This window comes from Oreochromis aureus, linkage group 12 (assembly GCF_013358895.1).
Source record: "Oreochromis aureus strain Israel breed Guangdong linkage group 12, ZZ_aureus, whole genome shotgun sequence".
NCBI lineage: Eukaryota > Metazoa > Chordata > Actinopteri > Cichliformes > Cichlidae > Oreochromis > Oreochromis aureus.
In genome coordinates, this window is record NC_052953.1 from 23,711,210 (window position 1) to 23,725,885 (window position 14,676).

The 14,676-nt window shown below is 40.4% G+C and overlaps 1 protein-coding gene across 4 annotated transcripts in view; it reads left to right on the plus strand.

Annotated features, from left to right (window-relative positions):
* slf1 (SMC5-SMC6 complex localization factor 1) overlaps positions 1-14,676 on the plus strand; it is a 33,635-nt gene that overhangs the window by 9,145 nt on the left and 9,814 nt on the right. For all 4 annotated transcript variants that reach the window (XM_039620725.1, XM_039620726.1, XM_031729730.2 and 1 more), the window contains 3 exons: positions 2,709-2,788; positions 10,647-10,739; positions 12,165-12,347. In XM_039620725.1, the coding sequence (XP_039476659.1) occupies positions 2,709-2,788; positions 10,647-10,739; positions 12,165-12,347 (356 nt within the window). The remainder of the gene's footprint in view (positions 1-2,708; positions 2,789-10,646; positions 10,740-12,164; positions 12,348-14,676) is intronic.

Below are 14,676 nucleotides of genomic sequence, written 5' to 3' on the forward strand. Positions count from 1 at the left end.
GATCCTTTGAGAAATCTGAGCGAAAAGGAACAAAGGAACACCTGGAGAAAGGAGAAGTGTGTGGAGGTGAGGAGCAGAGATGCATGAATGGACTAAGGGAAAGCTGGAGACAGACAAATAGAGGTCAGACGGAGCGTGAGGAGTTGGCATGTGATGGGTCGTGCCCAGGTCTGATCCTATCAGTGTGTGCTTGCTGACAGGAGGGGTGCACGGGGAGGTTAAACCCCTCTTCACTCACACACACACACACACACACACACACACACACACACACACACACACACACACACACACACACACACACACACACACACACACACACACACAGACAGATATGGACAGGGAGCCGCAGATAGACTTGGGTATCCCATCAGGCCTTTGTGTCTTCCCATACGACCAGCTCTCAAGCCCCCCCCCCCCCAATCTCTCTTGATCTACTCTTGCATATTAAATCCCTCTCTAACTGCAAACGCACACATGCACACACTTTATCCATACCCCATATCAGACATCTGCTGTTTCATCAGCAGGTAGTTGGCCTGGAAAAGGGCAGGAGTCACCAGGGAGCAGGTTCATGTGAAGGCTACTGGTTCATGCACAGACCAGATCTTCTCTTCCCCTCCATCTCTACTCCATTTCTACTTTCTGCTTTCCCTGTATATTTGCAAGGGGTTTACTTTATTTTGACATAGGCGTGTGAAGAAATAAATGAAACAAGGAATGGAATCTGTGTGGATGAGATAAAGAAATGCCAAAGGGCATGTGAAATCATTTGACCCTAAAAGAAAGAATGAAATCAAAATGACAAAGCCTGTGATGAGCTGAGAACAGAAACCAAGACGGGAAGCTTGTTTTCTGGTTTTCATGGTTAAATTCGTGATATTGTACATAGCTGCGGTGATCTTGACAATCTTAATCAATTAACACATTTTATGTTGAAGCATTTATGCATATGACACACTGCATATTCTATACAATAGCATACATGATGAAAAACTGCTAAGAAGTAAAAAACAAAAAAACAAAAGGAAAAACACATTATAGATGATAGAAAAATCAGCTATGTTTGTTGTGAGAGTGCTCAGTCGTAAGACAGGAAGGACTGGTTGGTTCGTGGTCGACCAGGTTAACTACCAGCTCTCCTCCCTGCTATCAGTCATCTCTCACTTTCAGAATGCATTAGACTGTTTTTGATTGACTCAAAGATGTTGTAGTTCTATTTGAGATATTGTGAGCGTGTTTCTTCCGTATCAACAGACAGGCCAGCAACAGGGCATGTGTCCAAGTTACACCAAGCTGACAGGGTGGCTGATTGACCGACCGCTTAGAGGGCCGTTTGATTTGCCAGGTGGCTGGTTGCATGGCATGGAGTGCTGTTAGCAGAAGGGAAGCTGTAATTAAACTGTGGTTTTCTTTGTGCTGGCTTAGTCATACTCTTTCCGTTGCTGTAATCGTTTCAGCCCACTTGACTATAGTGTGTTCTTTCTTTCTCTGACCAGACCTCTCTATGAGTCCCAACTTCCAAATATCAGCTAGGTTTGAAGAAAAGCCTATAAAAGGATCAGCTAGATTCAATAAGAGTTTTACAATGAAGACAGATAAAAAGTAGGGGGGAAGGATTTCTTTTGCTATGATTAGTAAGAAAAATCCCATAAATTGCTTTCTTTCAGCACTTGACCAGCACTTCTGCATTATTTCAATCACTGCTCATAGGTTTCTTTAGTGATGGCCTCCAAGGGCACACGCTGCTGCAAGCTCTTAATTGATAGCTGGGCTGCTGTCAGCAGACTGGCCTCCTAAAGTAGACCGTGAGGAAAGAAGAGACTGGGGTGTATACAAGCCAAGTACTGTCAACTTCCACTGCCTGTATGGGCAGGGGACACTTGGGTGAAGTGGTTAAATGTGAGACACCCTCAACATAGACACTGTTATGGAGTCACTTTCTCGCGCGCACACTCTCACACATGCACACAGAGCTTGTCTCATCTCTTCTCAGCCTTGTCCTTGCTAATAACAAGCAACGTGACAGGACGTGTGTTTCCTCCTCACTGCTGGGAGCTCCTTCCTGGCTTCTGAACAACCCAATTACCAGGGAACAAGCCTCTTCCCTGTAATACGGATGGCACTCCACTTCAATGCAACGCATGCGCATGTGCACATACATATACACACAAGACACCTGTCAGGCTTCACGCGGGCAGATCTTCCATACCTACACACAGGACTAGTGACAGCCCACAGCTATTAGCACGCCACTACTTTGAAGAGGCTTCACTTTCTTTTACTAGTTATTCCTCCTAATGTGCTTGCTCACATTGAATTCTTCGTCTCTGCGTTTGAGGCGTTAAGTGGGAGGAAAAGTGCTTTGGAGACAGGAATAGAGGATTAGTTGTGTGAAGTGTGTGTGTGGCCAACGCAGTAGGGGTTTGACAGATATTGTCAGATTTCATATAAGATGATATCGTGCCATGAGGGATTCATTTGCTAATGGCAGTTTTCACAGTACAGTGATGCTGGTTCCACTTTCTCCACCACTGGGTCTCCTTGCAGTCATGCTCAAATGGTCAGTTGCTCTTGTTTACATGAATCATGGGTAATCACCTTTTTTTTTTTCTTCTTTTTTTTTTGAATTTGAAGAAATTTATAAATACAGCATGTGTGTATTTTCTCATTAACCCTTCTGGGCCACATTCTTTGTCTCCATACAGACCTCAAAACTCTTTGGAGAATGAAACCTGCTCGGAGAAAGAGAACATCCCCAGAGGTTTGAACAGAGTCAACGCAGCAGGTACGGCATGTGCATGCACCCATTGTTTGACAGCATAGCTTCACATTTGCAAGGAGTGGACTTTTAATGGACTGATGCACTACAGTAGGTCATCAGGAACATGATAGCGCTGTCATCACTTTCGGTTTAATGAAGAGCACATAATGCATGGCAAAAGTGATTGATTTGCATCGAACCACACTTCCTTCTAGTCAGCTTTATGAGCAGCTTGACTGCATAAGCAGGCCTGCCATGTATGTTTGTGGCAGACTTTGGACCATAATAACGCCTCAGTGCTGTGCCTTCTCTACTTGTTATATCTGCATTGAAATTCTAGACTGCGCTTTTTGTTTTGTTTTGCTTTTTCCTCATGTCTTATTCACCTTAAAAAAACTGAACCAAAAAAAGAAATTAACAGATAAATCGCAGGGACAGAAATATTGGGTGGCACACACACAAAACAATAACAGATATTAGTACACACAGTGTGGCTCATATCTCCATTTTGGGGACATTAAATGCAGCAATTAGGGTAGCACTTTTAAATATACAGCGGCTGCACTGGTGGAACTTCCTGCAATTAGAGGCATGGCACTCTGTGTGAACTCTCGAAGGTGTCAAAGCTCATATCTCCCCCCTCCACCTGATCAGAAAGGCCCTGTGCTGGTGCAAAGGAGGGGTGTAGGGTAAAGGAAAGGGAGTGGGTGTGGGGTGAAGGGGGGTGAAGGCTGAGGCAGGAGACTCAAGGCTGTTGGCATGTGTTGTTTTTCCACTACGTGATCTCTATACCGATGTGGTTGGCATTAATTTTTGATGAACCATCGGCACAGCATACTTCCCTCTCGCCCTCTCATCCCTTCTCGACTCATCCCATTCTCTCCCTCCCTCCCTTCCTTCCTCTCTTTCCGTTACAGGCTTTTCACCCACATATGTAAACTTGCTTTCTTATATTCTGCACATCTTTGCTTTGGAGCATCTGTCTCGCCTTCTGGAACCTCTGTATCTTTGTCACAGTAGCTGAGAGGGGTTGAGGGATTTGGGATGAACTTCTCTTTTGTAGTCCCGCATTTGCTTGTGGAAGCTCAGCAGAGATTTCCATTTTAATCAGCCCTAATATACTGTATGTAGACTGTCAAACAAGAACTGCTGAGTTTTCATTGTTTAAAATCTGTTTGCGTTTAACGGCACTTCATTTCTGAAACAAACCATTAAGGTCAACATTTACACAGCGTAGTTCAAAAGCTGCGTTCAGTATTCTTTAACTTGTAAAGCAATGCTACACAACTTTATCCACCAGTGAAAAATAAGTATTGAAAAGGGACGAAGATTGCCATTGGTAAAAAACCAGGTATACCCCATAGCATGGGGAGGTATTAGACAACTATAGTGGTTGCCAAGTTACTTACTGTGCATACTGTGCAAACTGTGCAACTGTGCAAACATCATGCACCACCCTTCATTTTATTATATTTGGTTTCCAAGGAGATCCAGACTTTATTGTAGCTTTTTAAAGTGCTCTTGAGCAATAGTTCTCCAGACTCTCTGAAGGTCTTTCAAAGTTTGTCTCTGGACACTCCCTGCTTTTTCACTCATTTTCATTCCGGTTCTTGTACCTGATCGTTTTCAGTTGAATTTTTTTTTGTTTGTTTGTTAAGCCACTTAACAATGAATCATTCAGGCATCAAAGGATACCTAATTCAATAGACTAACCAATTATTGTGTATACACATAACAAAGAACTGTGCAAGAATCAGTTTTAAATGGTGTCTTTAGGTACGTTGATACTAGCTGCCTGTGGTAAAATCACCAAATTTGATCCCATTTATTTAGCTTAATCTGCAAAAAAAACAAACAAACAAACAAGCAAAAACAACCAAATGGAACACAATCTGAAAGGGATCAAATTGGATGTTTGCACTTACAAAGTGATTCCCAAAGAGTTTTTAGCCAAAAACCCAACCATTCTGTGTGTGTCCTTAATAAAATGGAAGAACTGGACAAGTGGACAAATTAGAATTGACAGGCCTAAGAACCATCTACAGCAGATAAGCACTGTCTTTAAGAAATAGAAACAAATTCAGGAAAGACCTGACTGAGAGAATAAAGGATAAAGTTGTTAATGCCAAATATTGACTTTCAAGTTGGTTAAAATTGTATAAACTCTGATTTGTGTTATACCTAAACTGTTTTTTGCTCCACATTGTAAACCTCTTTATTCCTGCTGTAAAGCTGGGCATTTTAACATGGAAACATAAAAACATTCATTCAAACACAAAGACATTCATCAGCTAAAACGGTTACACAAGTTTTTATTACTCATTTTGTAGCTTTCGATTTTATCGCACACAAGTGCAGTTTATTGAATGGTCATACGGTAATGTTTGTCATGTTATCAGTGCTTTAATGACTTGTCTGTGTTAGCTTAAGAGTTGCTAGTTAAAGTTTATTCAGCAGCAGTTTGATGAAAGTTCTATTGCGTAAAAGGTGGTCTTTTTTTTTTTTCTTAAAGATCATTTAAAGCACTTGCATATAATGGACACCTTCACTGCTTGCAGCCATTTACAGGGATCATTCCTACCACCTATAGACTTGTATTTTAGGAATATTATGTTTTCATAATATGCAAGTATATAGATCTTTGCTTCCTCTTATTGGAGACACTGTATTTCTGTCTGAGTGTTTCCTGTTGGCAGAGGGGATGACATAGATGTTGCTGACCAGTGTTGTTTTTGACTGATTATAATGGAGTTATCATTCACCATTGGAATTTTGAAATGTTTATTGCCAGTAAATGCATCTGAGGCACAGTTTAAGAAGCAGTAATGTTCACTTGGGGAATTATTTTCCTGCCGTCGCTTTCAGAGGTAGCAATAGTAGAAGTCTTCAAATAGTTTTAAATATATCCAGTAACTGGCACAGAATACATTTCAAACACATTCCTTACAAATAGCATTGTTACAGGCTTCGAGTGGTTTTTTGGTCCAGGGATCAGCAGGCCAAGCAGTGCTTTACAGGAGTGTAGCAAGCAGACTGAGGGATATAAAGAGCAACACATACATTTAACTTTTCTATTAAAGTGTGAAACAGGGGATTTATAGAAAAGGACAGGCGGATTTATCCTTTCCGTGCTTGTAAATGCTGAGCATGCAATTACCCCTATAATAGAGGCGTTGTGTCCAAATTGGAACCATTAAAGTGATTTAACAGTGCGTGGATTGGCCCTGGCATTTGCTAGGATGTGTACACATGGGGTGTAGTGGAATGGGTGTTTAATCACTGCGTTTTAGTGCTCGGTAATAGCAGAGCAGCCCATGTAGAACACTGACGTGCCACAAAGTATAGCTTACTCATTAGGTACTGTAGTTTGGGTGTTTTTGATTTTTAGCTTGGAAATATTGGTTTGTTTGACTGATTGGTCTCGTTACTGATGCTGAAACTGTAACAACCAGACTACCTTCTTTATGATGTCATGCCATCAAATAACTGAGGTTTAATATGCAGTGCAAAATAAAGATTATTGCAGCAAATCCTAGTATACTCTAATCTGACTTGTCTGAATAGTTTACCTGCTGAGAGTTTTCTGATGCAGTTCTTGATGAACTGATTTATCTCATGATTGCAATGATTTTTGAGCAGCATTCAAGTCCAAAAGCAGACTTTGTAATTCTCTCTGAACACCTCCACAGAGGTGTATGAAGCAGGCAAGAGGTGGAAATGGCGTAGATCTTTCATTTAATTTCAGTGAATTTTTAGTTGAATTAAAAATTCTGAGACATTTTACTAAATAGTCCTCATATTTTCACAGAATCAAAAGTAATGTGGGGGAAGGCGGGTTGCAAGTACTTGGCTGTAAATCCTTTGCAGTTAATGACTGCTTCAGGTCCAGAACCCATGGATCTCACCAGTTACTGTGTTTCCTCACCTTGGGTGCTCTGCCAGACCTTTGCCGCCTCCAAAAATGTATTTATTTATTTATTTATTTTCATGTATGCATTTCCGATTTCATTAATTATTGACCTGGGTACTTTTGCTCATTACCAAAAGCCTCTTCCATCGTGACAGAGACGAAATTAGAACAATTATGTCACGGTCTTTAATGCCCAACTGTGCACCATAAATGACCACTGACACATAATTATTGTATTAAACTTTATGGCGCATCTTAAAAAAACAAACATGAAAACAAATGGAATATCAGCACTCAGTCGTTATACACTCACTGGACCTGGCAAATTAAACAGCGTGTTAGGTACACCTTAATAGTTCTGGGTTGCATAAATTCAAGAAGGTGCTGGAAACATTGCTCATAGGTAGTTTTTTTTGTTGTTGTTGTTGTTTTGTCCACATTGACATGACAACATTACACAGTTGTTGCAGATTTGCCGGCTGCACATCTATGAGGTTAATCTCTTGTCCCACCAAATCCCAAAGGTGCTCTATTGGGTTGAGATCTGGTGACTGTGGAGCCCATTTGAGTTTACTGAACTCATTGTCATATTCAGGAAACCACTTTGAGTTGATTTGAACTGTATTATATTGTGTGTTATCTTACTGGAAGCAGCAATCAGAAGATGGGTCTGCTGTGGCCTTAAAGGGATGGAACTGGTCAGCACGTATAGTCAGGTTGGATGTACGGTTCATTGATGCTCATTTCGTGCCCCGAAGTTAGTGAAAAAACTATCCTTGACACTGTTACATCATTAGCAGCCTCAACTATTTATAGAAGGGAGGATGGATCTGTGCTTTCATGTTGTTCATGACAAATTCTGTCTAAAAGTTGGAGCAAAAACTGAGAGTCATTACACCGGGCAAAGTTTTTTTTCACTCTTCTATAGTCCAATTTCGGTGAGCCTGTGTGAATGCCATCCTCAGTTTCCTGTTCTTAGTTGACAGGCATGACACCTGGCACTCCTGACCTCTGACATCAACACTCAACAACACTGACATCAACTGCTGCTCACAGGACATTTTCTTGGGGAAAATCCCAGCCCATCTGTCACCAGACCAAACCAAACTGTTCATATTCACTTAAATCAACTTTCTTCCCCCTTCTGATACGTGGTTTGAACTTCTGCAGGTCACCTTAACCATGTCTACATGGCTAAATGCATTGAGTTGCTGCCATGTGATTGGCTGATTAGATATTTGCTTACATTGGTTTTCTTTGATGTGCAAGGCAGTTTGGCTGATACGCATTGTTCCAGGGACAACCTACAGATCACTCCATCCATTTCTTTCACTACTTCTCAAATAATCTACAGTTGGGTCTGTAAGTGTTTGGATAGCCACACAATTTTTGTAATTTTCCTCTGTACACCACCAGTGTGGGTTTTATTTCAAACAAATATGTGAGTGAAGGTGCAGATTTCCAGCTGTAATTCAAGGAATTTAATAAAAGTAATGCATTAACTGTTTAATAGTTACAGCTACTCTTATGGAAGTGGTTTCATGGCCAGGTGATGCCTGTTCCCTTGTTATTTCACTACAAATTAAGAAGATAAAATACCTGGAGTTGATTCCAAGTGTTGAATTAGCATTAGGCAGCTACCCACTGGAACGCTTAACACGAAGTCCGAAGAGATCTTGATGCAAGTAAAGGAGGACATTTTCGCCTAGCTAGAAAGACAAAAAATCGTTAGTCTACAATCAAGAGAACCCTTCATAAATGGAAATACAGAGGGTTTACACCAAGGTCCAAACCAATGGTTATACTCAAGAACATGAAGGCCAAATTAGGCTATACCAGAAACCATCTAAAGGACTCGCTGCACTGCTCTGGAAAATTTCTTAGGCAAGATGAACTCGAGAAGAATTTGTATCAGAACGATGATAAGAAAAAAGGAATAGAGAAAAAGAAAAACATCTCATGATTTGACGCATAGCACATCTGTCAAACATGGTGGACCCAATGGCATGGGCTTGTGTGGCTGCCAGTAGAACATGGTCACTACTGTTTATTGATGACATGACAGCTGATGGATGTAGCAGGATGAATCGTGAAGTGATCAAGTTCGTACTTTGCTCAGATTAAGCCAAATGCTGCAAAACTGTTTGGATAGTGCTTCACAGTGAATAATGACCCAAAGCGTATTGGAACAGTAACCCAAGAGTTTCTAAAACCAAAGGAATGTGATATTCTTCAATGGCCAAGTCAGTCAGCTGATCTCAACCCAATAGAGCATGCTTTTCAGTTACTGCAGACATAACTGAAGGCAGAGATACACAAATGAACACCAGGTGAAGGTGGCTGCAGGAAAATACCTGGTAGAGCATCTCAAGGAATGGAATGCAGCATTTGGTGATGTCCATGGATTGTAGACTTTAGGTGTTCACTGAATTCAAGTATTAAAGATAACATATTAAAAATGTTATTTTGTACAAATATCTTTTTGAGTTGCTGAAAGTGGGGAACTGTGGTTTTTTTTTTTTTTTTTTTTAAAGAAATTAATTTGATTCCAAAATACTTAATGCAAATAAAATATGTTAAAGCTCTTGAATTAAAGCTGAAAGTCTGCATTTGAGTCACATCATGGCCGATTGACTCAAAATCATCTGTGCTGGTACAAAGGTTGTGTCATTGTCCAAATACTTGTGGACCTGTATGAAGAAAATGTGCAATATTTGTCTGTGCCAACCATGTGTGTCTGAACTGGATTTGAACTGAACTGGAATCTCTACATTTAACATATGTTCTTTTTTCTCCTCCATTCCATTTTTCAACCTTTCAACTATTGTGGATGGCATTTAATACATCTTTGCAGCCTCAAAGACATTTCCTGGAAGAAAGGAATTCTTCAGAATGAATACGAACCAGCATTCTCAATATTTTGCCTGCATGCTTTGAAATGCAGGAACCGTTTTGCTCTCCCCTTCACCGCTTCTTCTCCCTCCCTCTCCCCCATCTCCACCTATTTTTTTTTTTCTTTCTTTTTGCCCCACTCTTTGCTCTGTGTGCGTTGGAGTGGAGCCCCTGTACAGGGATGGCGTCCTGGGGAGAGCTAGTAAAGCATTTATTACAGCCTTTGCAGTTCTGTGTTATACTGGCAAGCACAGAGCCACTCATGCTTGGCCTTTAACTTCTCTCTGAAGTTCAGCCATACATGAAAAGAGGGGGCTCTGGCCCACTAATTTATTCCTGATTTAATATTGTATTTGAAAAAGTGAGGAATGCAGTATAGATGAGGAAAAAAGGAATGGGTGGAATAAAATTGTGTACAAAAATGTAAATGGAGTCTTTTGAGAGTTTTTTTTTTTTTTTTTTTTTTTTCTCCCCCGCTAGTAGTTTGCTGATTAAATATCACGTGGTGACACTGGCAATGCCCAGCAGAGCTTTTGAACCTAGGATCTGTGAAGAATCGTTTTCGAGGCTTTGTGCGAGGGCTGTCTACCATAACTTCCTCTTAAGTAACAATATAGGGATGAGTGAACAGGAAGCGAGACTACTTTTTCACCACTACATTCATTTACTCACCAACTGCCCTGATATTAACTTTGTTGGGCACGGGGTGTAAGTGGAAAATCTCCCTCTATAAAAGAGGGAAAGAGCGAGGCGAATTAGCCCAACTCTCCATCTTTAATTTTTTTTTTCCTCCGTGTTTTTTTTTTTTTTTCTCTCCCTTGAAAGATCTCCCCCCTTTTTTCTCATCACTCCTCTTTAATCGCAACCTCATTGGCGGGTCGTACTCTTTTTAGGTCAGGGAATTTTTTTTCGTGTGTGTGTGTTTGGTGACATTTCTGTGATATTTAATTGGCGTATTCACCATATGGATGGGGACAATGGGAAGGACATCAGGCACACCCTGATTTTTGATTTCTCTCTTCTCTTCCGCCTCTTCTTTCTTTTGGGTGGGTTTGTCCGTTGTGTTCGTCCTGGTCGAAGGAGAGACCCTCCTCCACAGAGCTTGCAAGAGGAACCAAGTGGAAACGGTGCTTCAGATCTTGGCGCTTCCTGGCATAGACATCAATGTTAAAGGTAAGACTTCTCTCGCTTTCCCTTTTTTCCATAACCTCTGTCTCACTGTCGTCTCACTTCACTCCCACTGTTTGCTCTGGGGTTTTGGAGAGCGATTAACACTGGAGGAAAAAAAAAGGGGGAGAGAAGAAATAGGAGCGTGTGCGCGTCATCATCATTGCGTTTAACCTTTAGCTAAAATGTAAAGGGTGTGTCTAGTAAGAGCAGGATGGGTTTGGAGTGTCAGATTTATAGATTTATGGCCACTTTGCTAAGTGAATTGAATCCCTTTTGATATTTCAGAGTGACTTTCTTTAGTCCCTTTAGGTCAAATATAATGACTTGCCCTCCTTTTATGGAAATGTGCCGTTTTCAAAGGTTTCTCTGATTTTGTAATCACCCCTTAATAGTAGACTAAATTGACTTGCATCTTGGTGGGGGTTATGGGGGATTCTTAAGTCTAAAATGCGATCAAGTAGAACTACGGGGCAAAATGGTAAAATAACTGCTGCCACATTACGGATTTCTCCAAAAAAGGCCTGATGCTAATTGAGTCAGAGCATGTTTGGTTTTCAGAGGAATTTTTTTTTCTCAACTACAGCAGATTATCTGTCTGTCATTTTTTTTTAACTTTTTTATTATTAGTCCTTAGAATGTGTCTATCTTTCTGTGTTTTAATCCTGGATTAAAACATGAAAAAATGCTGCAACTATTTTAATGTTTCTTTAAAAGATTCCTTTTTTACTCTTGATTTGTAGCTGTGTATTATCATAGCCTATGCGTTGTGAGCATTTGTGTTGTTTGAATGCTGTGCCTCCATTGCATTGCTTTACATTTACATTAGTTGTCATTTGTGTTTCAGGTATATTGCATGTATCCTGCCATTATGTGTAGATGATCTGTATGTGCAGAGCTGATCTACCAGAGCCATTTCACTTCCTATTAGTTCATCCCATTGTATAAAAGTTGTTAGATAGTATTGTCCTAGTATGTGCTGATTGATTGACACATCGAGTGACAATACATCTTGCAACCAATAACTAGACAACTGAGGCATTACTAGACCCAAACAGAAAGTTGTGTGTATAAGCAACAGATGAATGAAGGTGGCTGAAGGTTGAAATCATAATGGCACATGCCTTAAACTTGATCGTGGCATGCATAATAGCTATAGAAAAGTATTTTAGTACATGCAAAGCTTGTCAGAGAATGTAGTTGTATGTGTTGAATCAACCCTGAGGAAAAACAAATATACATAAACAAACACAGAAAAGAAATTAAAATTTTGGAATTTTGGAGTATAGATCCATTTGGAAGCCCAGAGAGTACTTCACAGGTTGTTTGGTGAGGTGAACAACAGGTGGATATTCTAAACTGTGATTAACATCCACTTCATTTTGAGTCAGCATTGTTTGTGCCTCTGTTTCCGGTTTGTTGATCACATAGACCATGCAGGCTGGACACCTCTGCACGAGGCATGCAACCACGGCAGCACCGAGTGTGTGGAAGCTTTGCTGCACCACCACCCTTCCCCTGTGCTTAATAATCAGGTGGATGGAGTGAGTCCACTGCACGATGCCTTGCTAAATGGACACATGGACATTGCCAAAATGCTGCTGGAACATGCAGGTGAGTAAACTCTTGCAGTACATGCACAGACTGACTGCTTCAGAGTATAAGCTGATAACATTCTGTTGGTGGGAACTTATGCAATATAACAAATGTTGGCTTTATAATAATTAAACAATACTCAAATGTTCTCGAAGTAAGGTTGGTCACACATTGATAGTTTGGTGAATGGTTCTCAAACTCTGTGGCGCAAACAACGAATTGAAAAGACGAAGTTAAACCAAGTCAAATGACTACCATGTGATCCAGCGTTAAACAAACAATACTTACCCCCACTGAAGAGCTCATGCTTTGCATAGAGTTTGTGTGTCTATGTCTTTCTCTATGTAGCCACAATAGCTCGAAAACTTTTGCGTGAATTCTGATAAAATCCTGTATGGCTGTAGAGTGGGATCATGTTAACAATCCATTACAATTTGCCCTACATCCACGTCTTCAAAGTCCACTTAGTGATCCATTGGGCGGAAACTGACAAAAAGCCTCATAACTTAGAAACTATGATTCTTACAAGTGTGTCAACATATAGAAATGACCAGAGAAAGATCAGTGGGAGAAACATTTCATCACTCATCCAAGTCTTCAGTCTCAAGAAGACTTAGTTCTGCAACATGTTCTACAACAACTAAGTCATTATCATATATTTCTTGACTCTGATAGTTGATGTTGCAGAGCTTTGTAAATATAACATCCTTCCTTATATAGAGATTTGCAGATTTGGGCAAAAGAGGGTAGAAGGCTGCAGGAACAGAAAAGTCTGCTTTCCAAGTCTGATATGTAAGAATCTACTGCTACAGCATTTTGTGTTGAAATTTGAGATTATTTTATCTAAAATATTGCAGTTACATCACAAATATTGAAATGGTGGGAAGGTGATTGAATTCTAACATGTTTGAGTGATTTCCTGTGTCTATAGAGTAAAGCATAACAGTAAGAAAATTTCACACATTCATTTAATTAAAAAAATACAATATTCTTGTGCTAATGTATAAGTTCTGAACTTGTTTAATTGAAGTTCATAAATATTACACTGACAGCAGCAGCGTAACAGACTTCAGAGTATATAGGACCACTGTAGATGGATGGATAAAGCAATAAATGGAAATGCATTTGGCCTTCTAGCAGCTCGCATATTAAAATTTAGAAATATATTAAATATATTATATATGATAAACTCAGTTGTGTATACAGGTGAATATATGTTAGGTATACACAGTATCACTCCTGCTGTAGCCAAGATAAACTTTGAGTCCAACAAAGCAAACAAATGTAGTCAAGCGTATCAGGCAATTGAATGTCGTGTTTGACCTTATTTACAAGGCCACAGTTTTATCTTAATTACCCTGCTGGAAGAATAAGGACCTTGTTGATGAGAACGCTTTTAGAGCGGCACTCCACCAATGTTCCACATCGATTTGAGTTTGTCCATCACATGTGATACTATTTATTCTCCAGTTTGAAAAGTTTGGAAAAAAAACTGACCTCATGATGGGCCCATTTGGGCATTTTATGGCAGAAAGTGTCTGCCGCAGACTAGGAAGTGGGTGTTTAAAGACAAAAAAAGATATTTACCCATCATGGAGGGACAAACCAATTAATTTGGACCACCCTATAAATGTTTACACTGGTCATAGTTTAAGCCATTCGATAAAAACATGGCAAGAATTTTAATGTTTTCTAATATGCTGCAAATGGCAAATCTTGTTTGGTACAGAAACAGGATTGACATTGCGACCCAGAAGCTGTAGCAGTTGGCTGCTTCTTCACTGTATGAATTCTAGATCATATATACCATCTCCCTCTCTCTGCCCCCACTGCTAACCTTCATAATTCACATGCAATCCGGCGCTGCAGTGTCTGTCCAAAGAGATTACAGCATCGCCTCGTAAGATGTCTGTTAACGTCTTTTTGACAAGATTAGAGGAGTCAGGGTGCGCCGCTTGCAAAATTCACATGCGGGTTTTTGCGGAAATGTGTCACAACAAAAGTAGTTTGTGTGTCTGCGTGTTTGCGTGCCACATGCAGTCTGAGCTCAGTAGGGTTGAGGTGAGTGTGACGCGTGTCGGAGCTCAGGAGAGGGTGGCGTTGCTGGTGGTATGGCAGCAGGTGACTTGGGAAAATGTCTGTGTGTGTTACTGTGTGTGTGTTTTTTGGGGGGAGGGGTGATATTTGCCAGCATTGAACCAGTCCCCCATGTAACATACCTCTGCTTCAACTCACTTCTCAGTTTGACTAATTATAGTTAATTTGATTCGACTTTCCCATTAACACATGTACATATTCTGTCCTCAAAAAATAAATTAGACTGGGATTGTTTAGTCCCGGAGAGGAA